The sequence below is a fragment of the Triticum dicoccoides genome, chromosome 1A (assembly GCF_002162155.2).
Source record: "Triticum dicoccoides isolate Atlit2015 ecotype Zavitan chromosome 1A, WEW_v2.0, whole genome shotgun sequence".
In the NCBI taxonomy this organism is placed as follows: Eukaryota; Viridiplantae; Streptophyta; class Magnoliopsida; order Poales; family Poaceae; genus Triticum; species Triticum dicoccoides.
In genome coordinates this window covers 11,257,467-11,280,065 of record NC_041380.1, presented here as the reverse complement: position 1 = coordinate 11,280,065, position 22,599 = coordinate 11,257,467, and the positions used below count along the sequence as shown (strand labels likewise).

Here is a 22,599-nt window from a genome sequence, read left to right as displayed (position 1 = left end):
GAAAATCAACAGATCACGGATATACATCCCTATATATTCCTTCATGAACCCGACGCACAGCTGATCTTCTTACTAGTCTTTCGATCAAAATTCAAAAGCAAGAAACAACTCACATAGAGTAGTAGTAACAAGGAACAGCCCAGTTTTCATTGAGAAACTGATGTAACACCTGAACGCCCTTGCCTCCTCCCTAGTGAGCAAAACATGTTTGACATTGCAGCCCAGAATCTGCTAATAGTCGCAAACCGAGTCAGTCAGGGGAGTGAATGAATTTATGTATGTTTGTCAATGTTAGTAAACAGAATGAGCGACACAGGTTATTAATTTACGATAAGTATGAAAGCACAAATACTCTTTTCTTTAACAAACTTTAAATAGTAGAACATGCATACCAGTGGACGCCGTGCACGGAAGGAGCTTTTTGATGGCTTGGCACACTTTCCTGCAAGATATAGTCATGATCATCAGACTAAGTATGAGTGGGTAGATGTTGCCCCCAATTTCTTGCTATCTCATGTACTATTTGATGTAACATTGCCACCGAGTTAATAAAGTGCCATGAGGCATTCCCTTCAAAAAAAAGACTGGTCGGTTGAGAGAAAAGCCACTTATTAGTTGAGAGAAAAAAAATCCATACATCATATATTTATCCTTTATAGGAAAACATAAGGGTCAGTTTACTATGTCGAATGTGGACTCCAAACAAAGAAAAAAAACAGGGGGGGGGGGGGCATTGGTCCCCATGTCTCAGTCACTTGGGACTTCGTCAGAAGGCACTGACCCCTACCAAGTGAACGTATCACATTGAATTTCTAGAGGGCTTTACCTTTGTTCACTTTGGGAAGCGTGATGCCCCTAATGCGACCCTCTCCTCTGGCAAGCCGGCGACACCTCTCTGCGGCCTCCCTCTCTCAGCGCTGGCTGCTCAACAGAAGAGCCGAGACTCCCCAGAGTAGATGAAACGGGCGCACGGACTCCCAAGCGGTGTCCATGTTACCGTCAACATGCTAGAGGGCAACTCCAACTGCAGTGGAGAAGATTTCATCAACGAGGTCTCCACCATCGGCAGGATCCACCACCTCAATGTGGTGCGTTTAGTCGGGTTCTGATAGGAGGAAATACGAACGGCCTTAGTCTACGAGTACATGCCCAAATGTTCTCTGGACAAGTACATCTTCTCTACTGAGAAGAGCTTCTCATGGGACAAGCTCAACGAGATCGCTCCAGTCATTGCCAGGAGGATCAACTACCTATACCAGGGGTGCAACATGCAGATTCTGGACTTTGACATCAAGCCATCCTTCTCGACAGCAATTTTGTCCCAAAGGTCGCCGATTTCGGGCTCGCCAAACTGTACCCAAGGGGTGACAATTTCGTGCCTTTGAGTGCCATGCCGGGAACCTTCGGCTACATAGCCCCCGAGATGATATCCCAGAGCTTCGGTGTTATATCCAGCAAGTCCGAGATTTGCAGCTTCGGGTTGCTCCTGTTGGAGATGGACGGCGGGAGAAGGAATGCCGATCCAAACGCGGGGAGCTCAAACCAGGCATACTACATGATGGGTGTATGACCCGCTGACTCGGGAAGAAGCGGGAGAGGAGACATCACCTGTTGTGTCCGACATGCACGAGCTGGAGAAGAAGCTTTGCATTGTTGGATTATGGTGCATTCAGATGAGGTCTCGTGATCTGCCAACGATGAGCGAGGTCATTGAGACCCTGGAGGCTGGGGTTGATGGCCTGCAGATGCTTTCGAGGCCGTTTTTCTGCAACGAAGGGCACATCCATGTGGAGGACTCTTACCATTTCAGTTCTGAGCTGACGGCGGTCTCGAAGGAGGAGTTGAGTGCGGTGTAGGAAGATGACTAGCATTACGCGCGCGGCGCGTGCCGCCTGTTGATACGGTGTGTCTATATGAAGTGTCTTTAACATTTATTGTAACTGTCAGTATTACCTAAGCTAACAGAATCATATAGGTAAGACCATGGACATAAGATAAGTTGGAAAGAGATGCCCTCACATGTGAGCATTCATATCAAATATGAATCTAGCGCTGCTCAACATCATACAGGAATAGTGTGGCACCAGATATAACTTTATGTATAAAATCAGTCCATTTAGACGAGCCAAAAGCTTAATATGAAAGCACCCCTTCCTCAATCGCAAAAAAAAGCACTCCTTCCTGGTCAGGGCACAGAAAAATTTGCACCACCGCAGGTCCGAAACATTTACTCTGTATCTTCCCCTCCAAAATTTCATTGGTTTACTATGACACCATGAAACAACCAGAACAAAAAATGGTCAGAAGATTAAAAATTCAAATCCAAAGGCTCACCCGCACGCGAGCAAGGAGAGCACCGGTCGCGCATACCATGCAGAAGCCGAACTACCGGTTGCTAGTTCGTTGCCTCTCCCTGCAGAACAGAAGCCCTGGCGCTCTTGATCTATCCTCCTCCGACGCAGCCGCCAGGGTGCCCGTCCAAACGCGAGGTCATCTCGCAGTACCACGAACACTCGGCACCAAGTACATTGGTGATTGGTCACATATCGATGCGTGACTGCAGGTGCAGTGCCAAAACATGGATGCGGCATGGGGATCGATCGATGGATTGCTATAAAAGTACGAACCCAGCCACAGGAGAGAAGCATCGGCATTTCCTCATCGACGTCGGAGCGAGGACCCTGGCAGCAGTCGACGTCTGGTCGAGTAGGAAGGGTTGAGGAGACGAAGGAGGCGGTAGCGGTGGCGGCAGGTCCACTGGCCTGGCCTCCGCGTTGCGCAAACCTATAGAACACATTGAAATAGATCATTATCTAAACTCAGAAAATTAGGACTTTGGCGAGAGAGGACCATCCAACCAACCATGTACAAAGAGAAACCCATGTACAAAGAGAAACAAAAAGTTCAGGAAGGAGCGGTGAGAGGCTCACCACGACGGTACTCGCCCGCATGGTCCTGGTAGCCTTGGGCATTCGTCAACGGTGTAAGCAACCAGTTGGAAGGAGGAAACATGCTGGAGGAGGTTTGAGCTGAGGCACGACATCTGAACGGCGAGAAGCTGCAGAGATGGAAGACGATGTGATTTGACCTTCAGGTGAACCGACACGTCGGGAGCCAGGTCGCAGCGCATATGCCGCCGTGTGCAGGGAGCGCGTGCACAGGCAAGGGAAGTGCGGCAGCGCGCGGCCCAGCGGTCGGCGGCGGCACCTGCATGAAGATGGCCATGACAGCAGGGTGCCGAGATGTTGGTGCCGACACGCGATGGCGCTTGGCTGTCCAGGTGGTATGCCGGCGACCGATGCGGTGTGGCAGCAGGGCGCGATGAGGAGCAGGAGGGGGGAGGTGGAGGGGGAGGGGGATAGCAATGGCAGTGGTACCAACTACGGCGAACCATCAATAAGTACGGCCACTAATGAGCAAGTAGCTAGCTAGGCCAAACCGAAACACAAAGAACAACAACGGGGAGGGACCATATTTATAGGAGCTCCAAGAGGATCGAAGAACCAATTGCAGCACAACCACCTGGGACCGAAACGCCCAGAAGCCTCGACCAAAGTGGCGACCGCCTATATACGCCAAGCCGATCACGAGGGTGCACGTGCTGTAGAACAAAGCCAAATAGTGATCGGTCGGTCACTCTCGTGGCAACCTTAGAGCAGATCAGCAAAAAATGCGAGAGGAAAAGGCCGGCCTGCCAACGCAAATGTGCGACACGCAAGCGCAGGCATGCGCGAGAAAGAAATAAGAAAGAGAAAAATACAAAGCGTCGGTCGAGGGGTGGGCATGCAGATCCAACCCGTAGAGGCCAAAAATGGCTTAGGCAAATCAATCACCCCATATGTTAAAAAAAAATCAATCATCCCATGCAATGCACATGCACTTCACGGTGGACCAATGGCAACGTCTGGGCCAAATCCAATACGAAAAGCTGTAAAAAAAACACGCCGATTTTGAGCTGTAAAAAATGCAAAAAAAACCCAGGTAAAATGAACCTAGCTAGTTTTAGTATATTTATGGAAGAAAAAAAATTACAGGGTAGTATATTTATAATTAACGTGGCAGGCTCTTATTGGCCTGATTTAGGCTGTGGAAAAAGTCAAAAAATATCTCAAAAAATATTTAGTGAGAAATAGGGTGAACAAAAATTGCAACGCACACCCATAATTGTACACGCCGATGGAGAGGACGTTGAGAAAATTTGCATCTAAACGCTATGTCCACGCACCACATCCTATCCTACCCCGCCACGTCCCAAAGTAATGCACGTGTCGCCCATACATAGGTCCTTAAGTCACTTTCACCCAAGTGGTGAAACATGGGGGCAAAATTATCCTCGGATATAGAGGTTTGGTTATGTGTGAGGTATACATAAAATGTGTGGTATTAATTTCCCTCCGTAAAGAAATATAAGAGCGTTTAGATCACTAAAGAGGGAGTATGTATGTATATGTATGTACGTATCATGGAGTGATGCACTTATGTGTAAAAGTTATTATTGTAACAATACCAACCCAGTATTGATGCTTTGTACAAACTGCCATGGTTGCTGTGCAGAGCAACTTCAAATAAAGTTTGAAATCTAACACCCATCTATTTGTTTCTGTTACTCTCGATAAATTTTGATGAAAAAATATTGCTTGAAGAGTAAATCCTTGACACAAATAAGTTTGTGAGAGGTGACAAAAGGCCACCTTTTTCTTGCTGCGAAACATTTTTTAGGGAAAAGTTGCATTTCATTCTGCTGGCAGTAACATACATTGTGGATGAAGATTGTCACTGAGAGCTAGATGTATATAAATTTTCTTTAGCATATGATAGATCCGTAACACCATTGGTTTACTTACCTGCAAACACATAAAGATTGCTATACATTGAATTACTGGTGCAGGTTCATTGAATTACAGTTTTAGTTTACAGCAACATCTCTCCTCGATCTCCTGCAGGTTGACCGATCTCTCATGAACAAAGTTTCAGCATGCATGTCATATTTGTATTTGTTTGCATAGCCTGTCATGTTCCCTCCTTCAGGTCTGCGCACCCCCAAGCACGCGAACCTGTAGTTGTCTTTCTTCTTTGCAGCTAAGAAATTGTCGCAGTCATAGAAATACAGCTGATCTAGTGTTTGATTTAATGGAACCCAGTGCCTGCAACCTACTTGCTGCAAGCCTGCAACCCAGTGCTGTCGAATGCCACTTGTGCGTGCAACAAGGGGCGCTGGAAACTCCAGCAACACTGACATTGCCATGCCAGGAGAATGGGTGGATAATTCAGCAATGCTGATATGGTCCTGAAGCTGCTAGTGCTGTCAGGTGACGACCCTACCAGTTCTGTCAGGTGACGATACACATGAACATGCAGAAAGATCATGTTAGATGTGGTTGACAAGCTCGTAACAAGTTCACACTACTAGGAGCTAATAGTTGTGCAATTTTGCTAATATAGGACAAGGTTTGTAAAAAATACTGTGTGCATATGCACAAAAGAGTGGAGAAGAAGCACCAAGCACTAACCTTGGAGCAGTGATGATCTATCACCTAATCCTTTCGACAAGTCTTTTCTGCATTGGTGCAACTGTAACATTCCTTATGTGGCTAATCTTCATTACATCTTCGCTGCATTCATCTAAATCTCTCTTCTGCCGTAGATTCTTTATCAGCTCTTCTGATGTGTCTTGCAGAAGTAATATCTCAAGGGCTGCAAGATGTTAGATGCCATTGGGAAGAACCTTTAGCTCGGGACACTCTATGAAGGATAGCTCGACGAGATTTTGCACCGCACCCTTCTCTATTCTAACTTGGTTGAGCTATGGTGCGACCCCTATCAATAGATGCCTAAGTTTTGGAAATGACCCTGTGTGAAAATCGAACCTCTTCCCTTCAAAAGCCCTGGCTAGCACAAGAAAGCGTAGACCACATAACACAAACAGACAGGAAAAGGTTTCGTCATCAATACTGGAGAATGACAGGCCCAAACCGAGTGAGGCTATTAAGGTGTGACCAAGAAGAGAAAAGCCGAGGCATCGTTGTTTTTTCTAGCTGCCCTCCTAATGCAAGAAAAGTAAGGGTTGGAGGTAAATATAGCCCTTCCAGCCGTAACACCTCATCCTAAGCTGCAGCACGAATTTGGAGACTGGCAAGATGACTCATTTTGGTGATAGCATTGCTCAAGTCAGCAGAGTGTTCACTTCCCACATTGCAGACACCGAATTTCCTTAGCTCTGTCAGAGCTGCAACTTCACGCAGAAACTTAGGACTGGCGTTGATGGACTGAAGAGCCCGCAGTCCTGCCAAGTGATGCATGCCACTAGGCACCTTGACACCAATTTCGAATGAACCAACAAAATATGTGTGTATGTATCTCAACTTCTGAAGTTTTTGTAACATTTTTTGGCAAATACTTCATCTTAGAGTCCCTAGCATCCAAGACTTCTAAGTTTTGTAACCTCCCCACTGCTTCAGGCAAGCTTTCGATCTCGGTATCTCTAATGCCCAAATAACGCAGATTAAACAAGTTGAATACTTCATTGGGTAGTATTTTGATACGAGTACCTTGCAGATCCAATGTCGATAACAAATTAGAAGATGTCAGGATAGGCTTCAGCAAATCAACATTGATATACTTCTCAAATACATGGAGCGCACGAAGATGTGTTGCACCAGATAGCAGTGGCGGATCTACAGGGTGGCCAGGGTGGGCCGCGGCCCACCCTGGGATTTTGGATCTGCTTTTATATACCTATGTCTCCAGCTGGGCCAGAGAGAGAGAAACGGCCCAATAACGCAATCCATTGAGGAACGCAGCCACGGTCTGTCCACATCGAGTTGAACTCTCGTCCTCCGCCTCGCCGTCAGTTTCCCCTGCCCGACCAGACACCCAGCGCCTCGCCGTTCCTCGCGTCCACACTGGTCGCTGGCCGGAGCCCGGAGCCCGGCCGCCCCAGAGGCTCCCGCCTCCTCTTTCCGGCTCCCGCCCGCCCCCTGCCTTTGAGCCAGCCGTGCTGCGCGCGGCTGCGCCCCTGCCCCCGCTGGCCGCCCTCCTGAAAGCCGGCGGGCCTCGTCCGGTCAGTGCGGCAGTCAGCAACAAGTGAGCAACCCATTTCATACCTTCAAATGCCTAAATTTGTGAGCAATTAATTTCGTTCCTTAAAATGCCTCAATTTCAGATTTAGGGTTTGCTTTTTTTTTGAACTGTAGGGTTTGCTTTTTTGATAGAATGCATTTTTTATTACAGAGTCTGCTCCGTAGGTTCTTTATACAAAACTGAGTTTTAATTGAGATTTTTAGTGTATTTGTAAGACCATATTGATATAATTTTTTTGTGATATTGGTAATTCTTTATACAAAACTGAGATTTGATTGAGATTTTTAATGTCTTTGTAAGACCATATTGGTATATTTTTTTGTGATATTGGTAATTACTCACTTCGTAAATGATCTAAGCGCTCTTATATTTCTTTACGGAGGGGTAGTTGGAATGTTTTCATATTGCTTATAAAAAAATTGAGGCAGACCACCCTGTCGTCAAATGCTAGCTCCGCCACTGCCAGATAGGCTCAGTTGTTCAAGGTTTTTTCCCTGGACCGATATGCGATGTCCACCCTCTATAGAGAACGCCCCAGTACCAGAGCCATCATAAACTTTACCAAAGTGTTCCTCCTTGGCTTTGTTAAGGGCAAGAAGGCGTATGACATCATGCATCCTGCAGTATTTCAGTCGTCCGGCATAATTCCTTTTCACTACCAGCAGTAGGCTTCGTGATGCGGAGCATCCCGCGACCATCCCCATGAATGTTCACTCACCACCTCAAGCACCAAGAGGACCGATGACAAGAGCTCGCGCACGCGCCATCGATAACGAGGTCAATTCTTTCCTCTTCGAGTTTCGTTTGGATTCACATGAGAATGAGATTCTACCTCAAAGAGACACGCTATGCATTCTTAGGTACGTCGGAGATCATCGCAAGGAAGCAAGGATGGAGACCCAAGAACCTGAGGAGAAGAAGAAAGGAGAAAGGAACGAGAAGCATGGAGGAGAGGAGTTCCTGGACACCCCGGGTACCTGGACAGAAGGACCCCGGGTGCCCGGACAAGCAGCCAAGGGGAGGGCCAACCCCCCTGGACACCCCGGGTGCCCGGCCTTCTCGGCCCCAGGTGCCCGGCCACCACCTTGGCCGCGCCCCTGCCCACCCCGGGTGCCCGGCCCTTCGCCCAGCCGCCGCCTGGGCTGCAACCTGGGTGCCCGGCTCCTCACGCTTCAGCCGCCAGCCCCGCCCGGGTGCCCGGGCTCAGCCGCCCAGCCACCAGCTCCCGCCCCGGGTGCCCGGTCCTTCCTCAGCCGTTTCCCTGACCGGTCCGGGTGCCCGGACCCCTCCGAGACAGCCTGCGTGCAATTGGGGTTTTTACCCTTGTATCCCACTCCCCTCTTCCAGCTCGTCCCTAGCATATATAAACTCTTTCCCTAGCTCTTTTGTGAAGACAGCAAAGTTTTTGATAAACACTAGAGAGCTTTGCTCATTGTATCCCTCTCCCCTCCTCCAAGCTGACCTTTAGGATAATATGAGCATCAGGGATCACATCGTGCACCAATTGCGAATCTAAACCCATGTACACATTCTCCCATTCAGCGGAAGTTGGGGATCTGCAGGAGAGTAGGCAACCAATGCAAGCAATTGCAATAGGCAAGCCTTGACACTTTGCTATGAACTTTAAAGCCAATTTCTGCAACTCCAATGGGCACTCTTTGTCATCATTATTCCAAAAGGCCCCTTTGCAGAACAACACCCAGGAGTGATGTGCTTGTAGCGGTTCCAAGTGAATTGCAGACTCCCTAGTTGCCAACAGTGACACTTCATGCTTTCTTGATGTGATAACAAATCGGCCGGTGCAATTAGACGTTGGGAAGATATTTCTTATCCCCGGCCACAAATGCGCTGCCCAAACATCATCCAGGATCAAGATGTACTTTTTCCTTTGAAGGTAATTGTGAGTGAACTCTGCTAGGCCTCTCATCTCAATGTTGGCGACGTCGACTGCGATGCTGAACTGAGCAGCGATCTTCTTGAGCAGATCTTCAAGACGGTAACTTTCTGACACGGTTACCCATGCTGCAGCGTCAAAATCCAATTTCACCGTGTTGTACACATGAGCAACCAGAGTTGTATTACCTACACCAGGCATCCCCCACACCATCGTGGCTTTGTTGCCGCTCTGCTCAAGACCATCTCCACCACCGGTCAGCCACCGTATCAACCTCTCCTTGTTCTCTTCGATCCCCACAAGATCCTCATCCCTGGTGAAGTGCAAAGCTTGACCTTCTTTTGTCGATCTTGCAGCAGAAGCACATCTGCCGCTGATGGCATAATCCTTCTTCCTCTGGTTGGCATCCTGCAGCTGGGCTTCGATTTGTTGGAGCTTGGCTGCCAGGCGCCGCCAGGTCTTGATATGCTTGAGCCGCTTCTTCATCTTGCCAGCGAACCCTCCATGCTTGGTGTCCTCCAGCTTGTAGGTGAACTCGTCGACGACGTCCTCGATCCAGTAGGCGAGGCCCCTGACCTCGCCGACAAAAATGGCGGTGGTCTTGTCGGTGTCCTTGAACCGCTCCGCCTCCTGCAGGTAGGCCTGAATGCTCTCAAGCTCCTCCTTGGACCGGCGAATCTTGCCGAAGAGGCCCCTGAGGGCGGTGGCTTCCTTGCACAGCAGCGCCCCTCCGTAGGTCGCCGCCTCTTTCGCCAGCGCCCTGCCGAGCGTCACCACCAGCTGCCCGACAACAGCCTCTGCCGTGGTTGTTGAGGTTTTCTTATTTCCCAGATGATGGTTGCTGAGAGCAACTCCAACCAAGTGATCAAATCTCACTCACCAAATTATGATTCGAGTACCAACATCCACCTTATTTTCTTAATGCAGTCCAACTCAATCAGCAGATGTCACACGCCTAATTTTGACTTTATTGGTTCCATATATATAACCATCAAACCTCTCTGTGTGTCTCTCCAAACACAGTAGGTCGATGGCTCATTTGGCTATGAAGAAAGAAGCTGTAAAATCAGTAGAAACAATAGCATCAGGGACAACAACTATCAGCATCGAAACAAGTAGAGCAGCAGCAAGCAGATAGCAAGTACATAAACAGAGAAGGTCGAGCTTGCCTGGTTCGATTTGCACACGACACATGCAGAGAGCAAGTAATTAAGAAGGTTAGTGCTGCTTGCTCAAGCTCCCAGGTACTGAAAATTCATGCGCCTGCAAAACAATCATGCACCATGGCTACAAAATAGCACCCCTCCCAGCACGCACCGAGGAAGGAGGCTTGGAGCGCTCTCGACCTGTGTTTTGATTTTCGGCCGATAAAATGAATTTTCGGCCGAATTTCGTCCATCTCGCCTTGGCCCGGTAATTGTGTGTGTCGGCCGAAAATTTCAGCCCAGTTTGAACTTTGTCTTACCCAATCTAACTTCTGAGGCCTCCCGACAATTTTCCTATCGAACAAAGCCTGAACCCTAAACAAATCACAATACCCGGTCCTCCTGTGCGTGCGGCGGCGGCGACGTTGCGCCCAGATTCGGCTCCTCCACTCGTCGCCGCCTGCCTCCCGTCTCGAGCCTGCCGCTCCTACCCCGTCCGCGCCTTCCTGACGGCCTGGCCCCTGCTACTGACCTCTGCTGGATGCGGGCTGCAGCTCAGGGTGGACACGGTCCAGGCCGGTCCGGTCCCTGACCGAGCCGACGTTTGGACCGGCCGCCGGCGGGCCGGACCGGACCGGACCGACCAGCCATGTGGGCCTGTTTTCAGGGGCCGAACCAAGCTGAGAAAAAAATTGTGGAACACAAAAAATAATTACCATAATAATGTGTAGCTTCAATGCAATTAAAACACATATACATTTGTATTAGTTTATTTTTTCCAACAATTGCGAATAAGATAATATTAGTAAATTCATCTAAAGATAACCTAACAGCTAGTAATTTCCTAAGAACATATATTGTTCTAACTTTGATGTAAGTCATATTCCGTTGGACTAGGGGATTGGTAATTCGGGCATTAGCCTGATTTACAATATTACTAGGTTGAGAACTCGAAACAATATGCTTAAAAATTAAATTAATCTTTAGATGTTTGGCTGCACTTTTCTCTTCATTACGCATCACAAATCAAAAAATCAAAAGAAATTAAAAATGATTAGAATCATTGACCTCACCATAAAAATTAACTAAAATTGGATGTACAATTTCAACACGTACAAGTGAGTTGAGAGGGGTAGTACTCAGACTCAGTAGTGGTAACCTTGACGCTGAACCACTAGAGAATTGAAAAAGTGTAGTCAAGACTGTAGTCTGCAGGACTTCCCTGTCGCTTAGTTGGTGTCGCCTGATTTAATGGACATGGCGAGTAGGCAGCGGCCGCCTCCAGCTCTAATCGCCTCAAGTTTTTTTTACGGGATGTAATCACGTCAGCTCATACGCTAATCACGCCGGGTTGACCTTTTTTAGGGTAAAATAAAGCCAGCAGAACGGATGGGCTTTCGTATGGGCCTTTTTTTCTTCACATTTTATACTCTCGGTTTTCATCATCGTTTGAGTGTTTAGGGGGGGCAGCTACGTGTATTCCCTTGATCCATCGCTAAATTACTCGTAGCCGCTGAAGGAATTGTTGATCGATAGGGGGGGCCAGGCCCCTGCTCGTCCCCCCTTGCCTCCGCCACTGGGTGGGAGTGCCCGCATACAGGTACCTCAACTTCTGAAGCTTTACAACACTCTTTGGCAAGTACGTCAGTTTAGAATCATAAGCGTCCAAGATTTCCAAATTTTGTAACCTCCCAACTGCTTCAGGCAGGCTTTCGATCTGCGTATCTCTAAGACCCAAATAACGGAGATTGAACAAGTCAAATACCTCATTGGGCAGATTTTTGATACAGGTACCTTGTAGATCCAATGTCGACAGCAATTTTGAAGATGTTAGGATAGGCTTCAACCGATCAACGTTGATAGACCTCTCAAATACTTAGAGATCACGGAGCTGTGTGGCAGCAGATCGGCTCAGGTGTTGAAGGTTTTCGCCCTGAACAAATATGCGGCGTGCGCCCTCAACAGATAATGCCCCAGTAGCAACAGAGCTATCATAAACTTTACCAAAGCATTCCTCCTTGGCTTTGTTGAGGGCAAGAAAACGTATGACATCATGCATCCGACATCGTTTCAGTCGTCCGGCATAATTCCTTTCCACTACTTGCAGTAGGCTTCGGTTCACAAGCTCAGCCAAGTATCCCTCTGCCACTTCCTCCAATGTTTTGTTCCCTTCATTTTCCTTGATAAACCCTGCCTCAATCCATTGCCTCATTATCCTTCTCCTCTTTAATACATAATCTTCCGGGGATAATGCACAATGTAAGAAACAATTCTTCAAATCATATGGAAGGTCCTCCAAGCTGACCTTTAGGACCCTATGAGAATTTGGGATCACATCTTTCGCCAACTGCGAATCCAAACACCTGTACACATCCTCCCATTCAACAGAAGTTTGGGGTTTACAGGAGAGTAGGCGGCCAATGCATGCAATAGCAATAGGCAAGCCATCACACTTCGCTATGAACTTACGAGCCAATAACCGCAGCTCCAAAGGGCACTTTTTGTCATCAGCATTCCAAAATGCCCCTTTGCAGAACAACACCCAGGAGTGATGTGCTTGTAGTGGTTTCAAGTGAATTGCATATGCAGACTCCCTAGTTGACAACACTGCCTGCTTTCTTGATGTCATAACAACTCGGCCGGTACAATTAGATGTTGGGAAGATATCCCTTATCTCTGGCCACAGGCGCTCAGCCCAAACATCATCCAGGATCAAGATGTACTTTTTACCTTGAAGGTAGTTGTGGATGCGAAAAGTTGCAGTATAGATCGAGCTCCGCGGTACCCACAATCATGGCCGTTTTTCTGTCTTGGGATGCACGAGGTGGGCCGAGACACTTCAGACTATTAGCAGGTGCATGCTATATTAAGCATTTCTTTGTCTTTCACAGATGTACAGTGAACCGCAGGGGACAGGGCCCTGCAGCCTTGCCTACAGTGTGTAGTCAACATCAGGTTTGGCTGCTTGTGCTCCTGTGCCACCCGTGACTCGATGACATGCACCGGTCTTTTCTGATTACTAAGCAGCAAGTATAATACATCATCCTCGTGTGAGAGAACTGGTGACACAGAGAGAGAAAGTTGAGAGAGAGAGAGAGCAGTTTTAGGACAGAGAGAGAAACAGTATGAGAGAAATTTACTTGGTCAGATGCGGCGGATTGTGTTTGTGCAAACAAGAAATCAAGATGCGTCAATCCACTCATACAGTTTTTAAAGAAAAGATCAAGATGTGTGAGAGCAGTTTTTGTTGCTCATTTTTTGGGAATTAAGAGAGAGAAAGTGGACAGAGAGAAACTGTATGAGAGAGATACAAGTGATGAAGAGTATTTAAAGAGAGAAAAAATCTTTTCATGGCAGAGAGAGTTGTCGCTAGAATTTGACGTGAGAGTAGGAGAGAGATACGACAGTGGTGATCACGGGAGAGAGACAGTGTTGCCTGTACACGCGTCGATGGTGGACAAAAGAATGCAGTGGACCTTGTCTGATGGACATTCGTAGGCCTCAGGATTAAGCTCTGAGCGCCTGACGCTAGCTGCTTATTTCTGCATCGGTGCACACATCCACATGAATCAGAAGCCAGAATGAATGGTTGCGATATGAGGTACCACGTAGGCCGAGTTAGGAAAAACCACACTCTTGTGGATGGACTTCGCTAGACCTCTCATCTCAATGCTGGCGTCATCAACCGTGACTCCGAACTGAGCGGCGATCTTCTTAAGCAAATCCTCAATACGGTAACTTTCCGACACAGTTACCCATGCTGCGGTGTCGAAATCCTCTTTCACGGTGTCGTACACATGATCAACAAGAGTGGTTTTACCAACACCAGACATCCCCCACACGAGGGTGACTTTGCTGCTGCTCTGCTCCAGACCATCACCACCGCCGGTCAGCCACTGTATCAACCTTTCCTTCTGCTCTTCAATCCCCACAAGGTCCCCATCCCCGGTGAAGTGCAAAGCTTGACCTCCAGATCTGCCAGCAGTAGCAGATCTGTCGGTGACGGCATAATCTCTCTTCCTCCGGTTGGCATGCTGCAGTTGGGCTTCGATTTCTTGGAGCTTGGCCTCCAGGCGGCGCCAGGTCCTTATATGTTTGAGCCTCTTCTTCATCTTGCCAGCGAACCCTCCATGCTTGCAGTCCTCCAGCTTGTAGGCGAACTCGTCGACGACGTTCTCGATCTGGAAGGCGAGGCCCCTATCTCACCAACGAAGATGGATATTGTCTCATCGGTGTCCTTGAACCGCTCTGCCTGCCGCAGGCAAGGTTGTCAGAATCGTGATTCTGAATCGGATCGGAGCTCCGATGGTTGGATCGTAAATCGTAGAATCTTCACTATCAGAATCGTAGAAACGTAGATTCTAGAGACTAAAATTGTAGAATCAGAGGGATTAGTTTGGATCGTAAAGTCGTAGAATCGTACAATAGAATCGCGATTCTGACAATCTTGGCCGCAGGTATGCTTGCATGTTCTGCAGCTCCACCTTGGACTGGCGGATCTTGCCGAAGAGAACCCTCAAGGCTGCAGCTTCCTTGCACAGCAGCGCCCCACCGTAGGTCACCGCCTCTTTCGCCAGCGTCCCGCCCAGCGTCACCAGCAGCTGCCCGACAACAGCCTCTGCCATGGTTGTTGATGAAAAAAGAAGCTGTAAAATTAGTAGAAACAAGTAGAGCATCACGGACAACAACTATGAGCATCGCAACAACTAGAGCAGGGGCATCGATCTATCCTGGTTGTATCTCTTCCATACCCTCACTTTCACGCACTCCTTAGTCCTTACCCTCTAAGCAGCGGAATCAAGCAGAAGAAGCAGCAGCCAAATCTCAACTAACAGCCTCACACTGAATTTCTTTCTCTCCTCTTCGTATCCCACAACACAAGAAAACAAAGTATAGTCTCAGTCGCTCAGTGCAGCGTGGCGACGCGAGCTAGGAAGAAGGGAAGGGAAGGGGAGAAGAGAACCAACCTTCCGGCGGCAACGATGACGACGACCAGCTGGCGATTTGCCTTCCCCCTCCCAGCCGAGTATTTTGCTTTCCTTGTACAGCCGGGGAAGACTGCAATAGTACACGCAGCTCTTTCCGGTGAGAAATAGGAAGAACAGAAATTGAATGTGGGCCCTCCGATCTGGGATGGATGCTTCAAGTTGACACGCGGGCGGCGGGAGCTGGTGGAGGGACTCCTTTGTTCCACGAAACCCCCGCTTAACGCCCGTTATATAAAATATATTCTTTAAAATTACTTGTATTTAGAAACAGAGGAAGTAGATACTTTCTTTGTAGGCGTCGTATCCTATGAATCCACACATGTTTGTGCATCCCTGCATTCTCTCATCGTCGGCCGTCCGGTCGAAATCTCGTGCCTACTATGCATCGGTCCTTTTTTTGCAGGAAAAGGCCCGCCTCCATCCTAAGTTAGGCTGTGAATTTTCTAAACACCCCCCTCCCCAAGCAGAGAGTGGCTCTGCTAATTCCTGATCTCGTCGAAATTCTGCGGCGGCCACGACGGAATGTGCATCTACACACGGCCGATTGCGACGACAAGGTCGGAAGTCTGCAACCAATATGAGTGATAGGCCGTGTGTGTGTGGCTGTTGCAACGGCAGCCTCGGATGGAGATCGATGTAGATGGTTGCCACATCAGCAGCCCCGGATGGAGATCGATGTAGATGGTCGCCACATCGGCAGCCTCAAACGGAGATTGATGTAGATGGTCGCCACATCGGCAGCCTCAGACGGAGATCGATGTAGATGGTTGCCACATCGGCAGCCCCGGATGGAGATCGATATAGATGATCGCCACATCGGCAACCTCGGACGGAGATCCATGTCGATAGCCATGCATCGGTAGCCTGCGACGGAGCACACGGCGGAGGTCCGCGTAGGCGGCAGCCACGACTTGCGATGGAGACAACCGTCAGAGTTGACTTTGCTGCCACGTTAGCCCTGACGGTGGGTGCCACATGTCATAAACGTGTTTAAATCGTTCTGGCTATTTTCTGAAAGTGGTTGTTTTTAGTCATAAAATTACCAAATTTTTGTAGTTTTTGGCCACTTTCTAAAATGGTAGTTATGTGGGATGCATATCTGTAAAGTGGTAGCTTTTTTTTTGTTAAATACTCTATGTATGTTGATCATCTTGGAGAGGTCCCTCCAATGGTTACTTCCAATCATAAATTTACATCATCTTGTTATAGCTTTGAGCCGCTCTTTGCCATCATGCATTTTGAAGCGTCAACAAAACATCAGAATTTTTGTTGGCTTAGTTTGCATAATATACTTGGTGTAGCATTGGGACTGCCTTAATTAAGCTATAAATATTTCCACTTGAAACGGCCCTAAGTCAACTCTCTACCACCCGCCACCACGCCTCCCCCACCTCACCACCCCTCCTCCTATCTATGTAAACAGTATCCCATGCATTGACCCTCTCCATTCTCTCTCTGTGCACTCAATCGAAGAAAGATGGCCATGGTGTTTACCATGGAGGAGGTCGCCCAGCACCACTCCAGCAACGATTGCTGGCTCCTCATCGCCGGCAAGGTCGCTTCTTTTCACTTTATCATGTGCCTCCTTACATGGTATATATTCCCTAAGTGGATCAGTAGTAGTAGTAGACTTGTCGATTCCTGATCTGACTCCTACTAGTGTTTAGGCTAGCTTGATGGGCGAAATAAGATGTGATTAGGTGCCTGGTGGACGACACGGACGACCACCTGTTTTTTATTCACGTTATTATTTGCATCTACTCTCTGATAATTAGTTCTGTCCATTGCTAGCTTTATGGGATTTGTTGCTTGTTTCTGGATTGTATCCAAGCAAACTCGAGGACCTTCGGTACTACCTCTCTCTCAGTTTACAGGGTGTGCGCGTACCTCTAGGTCGTCAATTTGGCCAACCTAATACAAGTCATATATTACAAAAAATATACCAATATAAACTTCAGATGTTCTATTTTCAAACCGTATTTTGTGTTATATAGTTTATATGAAGGTGATAAAATTGACAACCTAGATATACGTGTAGGACTTGTAAATCGAAACGGAGGTAGTACTAGTTTGCTTTGCCTAATATATTACCGTGTACCTGCTAGCTAGAAGCACTACCACATACGTACTACTAGTTCACGTCCAGAGAATCGATCAGGAGCAGAACGGCTAGCTTTTCAGTCCATGGGTCGATCGATTAGAAGAGTCAGATTCGCTCTGTTGTGGTGGTTATTGTTGCTGTTCATCATCGTCGGAAAGTACTCACTAAAGAAAATATTCTTCTTCCATAGGTGTATGATGTGACCAAGTTTCTTGAGGAACACCCCGGAGGTGAAGAAATCTTGCTGTCTTTAGCTGGTACTGCCCCATCACACAGTCTTTCTTTCGTAAATAAGGCTACAAAGAAGAGACCGTGATTTCAGGTTGTTACAATTACTTTTCTCGCAGGCATGGATGCAACAACGAACTTCGAAGATGTGGGACATAGCAGCGACGCTCGGGAAATGATGGATATGTACTACATCGGCGTCATCGACACAACCACGGGGTGACGGTTCGGCTCTACGTGTGCGATAAGGTTTTCAAACCATGTGCGAGGGACGTATCTACACTAGTGTTGCAACTGGCCACATGCTTGAATCTGAATCAACATTTTAATTTATGACCTTGCTGGTCTCGTCTCTTCTAGACTTTTGTGATGTTAAAATTTATTATGGACCGGTTACTTCTTATGAACCTTTATAATATATATATGGGTCCTTTTTCATTAAAAAGGTATGGAGGTCTCGAAGACTTGCTATAGGGAGTAAACGGTCATGTTAAGAAATACAACAACAAAAAATGTTCCATGCCAATTCTTTCTTTCTTTCATTTTTTGCTGCGTGGGATTACAGTGCAAAAACTGCAGAACGAAGGCACAGATGATGCTAACCACGTCAGATTATCGAATACAGTAATGGCCGACCAGGGACATCTCTATCTCTACTACTATTAAAAGAGCAAACATAAATTTCTCCAAAGCAACACAACAAACTGTACACGCAATAACTAGGACCCTCGGATCAAATAAATCTGAACACATCTTACCATCCATATTGCATTCGTGGTCTACGATCCAAATGAACGTCTTGGATTAAATGTTCTGCCCGAGCAGACGCCACCGCCTGCCAATCTTCTAGCCCTCCGCGTCCCCAATCCCCGCGGCAGCTCCTTAATTTTCGGTCAATTCCACCAGATTCGTGCTTCCCCGACCCTGCTTTGTCTTACTAGATCGAGAAATACGGATCGCCACCGCTCCTCCCTTTCCCCTCCTTTCCGTGCGCTTCCCCCCGAGTTGACCCTGCCTTTGGTCGCCGCCCGCGCTCCTGCAAGCCGCCGCCGACCTCATCTGCGGTCAGCCACGCCCAATGCCCTCCTTGCTTTTCTCTCCCTCTCTTCACTAATCTCTCTTCCTCTCTCTTTTCCCACACTGTCGGACGCCATGGCCAGCGGAGGCCGGGGCACGCGGATGTGATGGCCCCAAGCTCAGCGGCGTGGAAGCCAGGCACCCACTACTAGGAAAAGGCCTACTAGTGGCGCACCAGTTTTGCCTACTAATGGCGCACTACTGGTGCGCCACTAGTACCACGCCACTAGTATTTTTTACTAATGGTGCACCACTGATGCACCATTAGTATACCAAATACTAATGGCGCACCTGTAGTGCGCCATTAGTATGCCTAGAGGTGCGCCATTACCATCTGACTTAGTAATGGCGCACCACATAGAAGTGCGCCATTAGTAATAATTTTTTTTTCAAATATTTTTTTAATTAATTAATTATTTTTTTCTTAATCTCGGGTCACTATGGCTTAATCTTGGGTCAATATGCTTAATCTCAGGTCAAATCGCACTCCGTGGTCAAACTTCCTGAAAGGTCATCCATCCTCACACTACCATCCTCACACTACTCCAGCCCAAGCACACTTAACTTTAGAGTTCTATCCAACCCCAGCACCAGCTCACTTCACAGGCACTTGTTGATATATCTAGCATATCAATCCTATTAAACCTTGTTGATGTTTAGGATTTTGTTCATGTTCATGAGTGTGATGAAAGTTTGAAAAAATATTTCAAACTTCCGTTCATATTACGTATCATACTTAAAAAAATTTCCAGAAAAAAAATTGAAACTAACTTTTTTTTTCTGTTACTAGTGGCGCACCTAGCACACGGTGCGCCACTAGTAAGTTTGAAATTTTTTGGATTTTTTTGCCTCCGGATCTTAAAAGCACCATAACTTTTTTCTGTTAGGTTTTTGAGGATTTTGAAAATGTTTAACGGGGTTCCCCCGTTAAATTCGGATGTAACTTTTCGAGTAGATGATTTCTCATATAGAAAACTTTTTAATCCGAGTTTGTATACAAAATATGCCCATTTTACAAATTCCAGAGATATTTCGCAAATAAAGGCGAAATTCTTATTTGTAAATTTTCCCAACAACTAGACCACATATCACATGGGAAACTTAATTTCTTTTATTTTTTGACATTTTCATCATTTCCTTTTATTTTTTTAAAACTAAAAAGACGGTTCGGGGTGGGTGGGGGGTGCATGCGAGGGAATATTTGGGCCAAGTTAGTAATGGCGCACCGTCGGAGTGGTGCGCCGAACTAGTAATGGCGCACCACTCCCACGGTGTGCCATTACTAGTTTTCAAAAAATATTTAAAAAAAATTGAAAAAAAATCTGAAATTTTTTTACTAGTGGCGCACCTTGGATGTGGTGCGCCATTACTAGTTTAACTAGTAATGGCGCACTATCCCCTGGTGCGCCATTACTAGTTTTGAAAAAAAAACTGAAAAAAATTTGAAAAAAAATTGAATTTTTTTTACTAATGGCTCACGGTGGATGTGGTGCGCCATTACTAGTTAAACTAGTAATGGCGCACTGTCCCCTCATGCGCTATTACTAGTTTTGAAAAAAAAATTAAAAAAATCTCGTTACTAATGGCGCACCGTGGATGTGATGCGCCATTAGTATTTGGACACTAATGGCGCACCAACACATGGTGCGTCATTAGTATATAATAGTGGCGCACCACATGTCTGGTGCGACATTAGTATCAATTTCATCTATAGCCCTTTTTCTAGTGGTGGCCGGCAGGGCCAGGGTCGAGGTCGGTGAGCCTGGCGGTGGCGGTCGGGTGCGCATCAAGCTGCATGTCATCCTCCGTCCAGCAATATAACTTGGAGAGGTCGAACAAGGTAAGCGCGGGGCAGGTCTGGAGCAGCGGGTCTAGATCCGCGCCGCCGGAGAGATGGACATTGCGGAGCTTACCCCGCCAGCAGGGGGCGAGTGCGAGGTTGGCATGCGTGAAGGGGTCGCGGCAGTAGATGGCAAGGTCGGACACGCGCGGGGAAGTAGATGGCGAGGCACGTCGCAACAAGGCGTTCCGCTTGGCGATTTCTTTCGGGTGGAGCGGGAGGTTGTTGGAGGAGGAGGAGGCGGGCGCCCCCGCGATTCACGAGGCCAAGGAGAACAACGGGTGGGCCTACAACTAGACCAGCGAGAGGTCGAGTCGCTCGAGCACCGGGAAGCAGAAGGTCGGCGAGAGCAGCAGGAAGCCAGGCGCCCTCGGTTCCCCGCGCCGCGCCATCACGACCCGTGTCGCCCGCTCCGCCGCCAGCAGCCTACGGCACGCCATCGTGGCCCGGTGCCGTGACCAGGTGTCACCCAGGAAGCCCAGGATGATCCACACAAACTGAATAGCAAGGAGCGGACAACCAGTAGGCGACGTGACAGCGAAAGCAACGAGAACGGCGTCCCAAGTGAGTTCCACCTCCGCTGAACCTTCTTTTTCCATGTTCAGTTGCACATCTTATCTCTGTATGTACACCCACCTGTAGCAATTCCTCTCCTTTTCCATGTTCAGTTGCAATGTCATCCCCGTCCTTGCTTTTTTTTGTATGTCTACTACGTACAGTCTGTGTACTGTTTTCTTCTACATACCATTCTTTGTTGTATAATCTTTGTTAGTAAACGCCCCAAATTTTATTTATGTAGCATGTGGTAGAATGGAGAAAAGGATACTCAGGGCATGGATGAGGAGGCTAAGCAGCAATTTTGCATCACGTGCAGAATTACATTACAGCAGAGGATCCTCACCCATGGTGCTTTTATTGGTTAACTATTTACTATTGTGAATGCAGAGTGTTAATTTTTCCAGAATTTGTTTAACGAAATTACTGTGAACATGACCCTTTGCATGACGATTTTCACACGACCTTGTGATCGAAGGTTGCGGCCCATGTGAAACGAGGTGATCAATGGCTGCTATATCGTCGTGTAGAAATCGGGCATGAATCCATTTTTGAAAAAGTAAGTTGTTATGCTTCTATACTTTTTAACTTTCATCCCCCAAAAATTTGGTTGATGACTGTTGTATTGACTATATTAGTCAGGGTAATGTGCATAAGACCTTGCCGAAGTCAATATGATATATGCCCCATAAAGTCAGTTAACTTGTACGTTGCCTTGCTTGCTGAGTTTGATTATTTTAGTAATTCCGCATTTCAAGTTACGCGTTATTGATGCAATCTATTCTTCATGACTATTCAATGGACTCTGCTTTGCAAACTAAACATTATTATTTGATTCTGTAGTGTTTTGTTTCAGGAGCTACTTGTGGTAGTACTACGGTAAGTTGATGTGAAATCCTCTATTCGCTACTATAAATTAAGAGTTGATGTGAAATCCCACAATTTTTGTTATGTAGGTACTCAAAATATTTTCAGTCTGCATACTTGTACAAGCATTTTTTAACTGAAACTTGTATAAGGATCAGATCTAGGATATTTTGAGTCTCTTCTCAATAAATATATTGCATAGCAATAGTTAGTTTGACATTGCTGTTGTACCAATTTGAGTATGAGATGATATTAGCGGCACTATGAAGTGTAAATATGGAAGTAATTGTCCGCCCTCTTTTTTGTATTCTTTTAGCTTAGGCTTACACTTTCTGACTGACTGCTCAATAAAATTTCTTTTGATGTTTTCTATTTTCTTTTCTCTAATGAGGGTCTGATGCATGACCAATTCATTTCTCCCTTTTATCTGATTGCCGGTTTGGTAACAACTTTCTGATAATTTGTATGTCTTTTTGGACTGGTCATTAGTTTCTGAATCTCTACTACTATTAAAAGAGCAAACATAAATTTCTCCAAAGCCACACAACAAACTGTACATGCAATAACTAGGACCCTCGGATCAAATAAATCTGAACACATCTTACCATCCATATTGCATCGGTGGTCTACGATCCAAATGAACGTCTTGGATTAAATGTTCTGCCCGAGCAGACGCCATCGTCTGCCAATCTTCTAGCCCTCCGCGTCCCCAATCCCCGCGGCAGCTCCTTGATTTTCGGTCGATTCCACCAGAATCGTGCTTCCCCGACCCTGCTTTGTCTTACTAGATCGAGAAATACGGATCGCCACCGCTCCTCCCTTTC

The 22,599-nt window shown here is 47.1% G+C and overlaps 2 protein-coding genes and 3 pseudogenes across 2 annotated transcripts; 2 read left to right on the top strand and 3 right to left on the bottom strand.

The window, feature by feature from the left end:
- Nucleotides 1-956: 956 nt before the first annotated feature.
- Nucleotides 957-1,856, top strand: LOC119349784 (annotated as a pseudogene).
- A 3,674-nt stretch (nucleotides 1,857-5,530) lies between these two features.
- On the bottom strand, nucleotides 5,531-7,784 carry LOC119358453 (annotated as a pseudogene).
- A 662-nt stretch (nucleotides 7,785-8,446) lies between these two features.
- LOC119349775 (disease resistance protein RPM1-like) lies at nucleotides 8,447-11,889 on the bottom strand. The gene is made up of 2 exons (XM_037617861.1): nucleotides 11,885-11,889; nucleotides 8,447-9,815 (listed from the first exon to the last, which is right to left on the bottom strand). The coding sequence occupies exons 1-2, from the start codon at nucleotides 11,887-11,889 to the stop codon at nucleotides 8,510-8,512; spliced, it is 1,311 nt and encodes a 436-aa protein (XP_037473758.1). The 3' UTR covers nucleotides 8,447-8,509.
- A 106-nt stretch (nucleotides 11,890-11,995) lies between these two features.
- On the bottom strand, nucleotides 11,996-14,744 carry LOC119349765 (annotated as a pseudogene).
- A 1,831-nt stretch (nucleotides 14,745-16,575) lies between these two features.
- Nucleotides 16,576-17,851, top strand: LOC119298884 (cytochrome b5-like). Its single transcript, XM_037576455.1, has 3 exons — nucleotides 16,576-16,662; nucleotides 17,399-17,465; nucleotides 17,556-17,851. Exons 1-3 carry the CDS (start codon nucleotides 16,585-16,587, stop codon nucleotides 17,657-17,659), a joined length of 249 nt encoding a protein of 82 aa, XP_037432352.1. The 5' UTR covers nucleotides 16,576-16,584; the 3' UTR covers nucleotides 17,660-17,851.
- The last annotated feature ends 4,748 nt before the right edge of the window (nucleotides 17,852-22,599 follow it).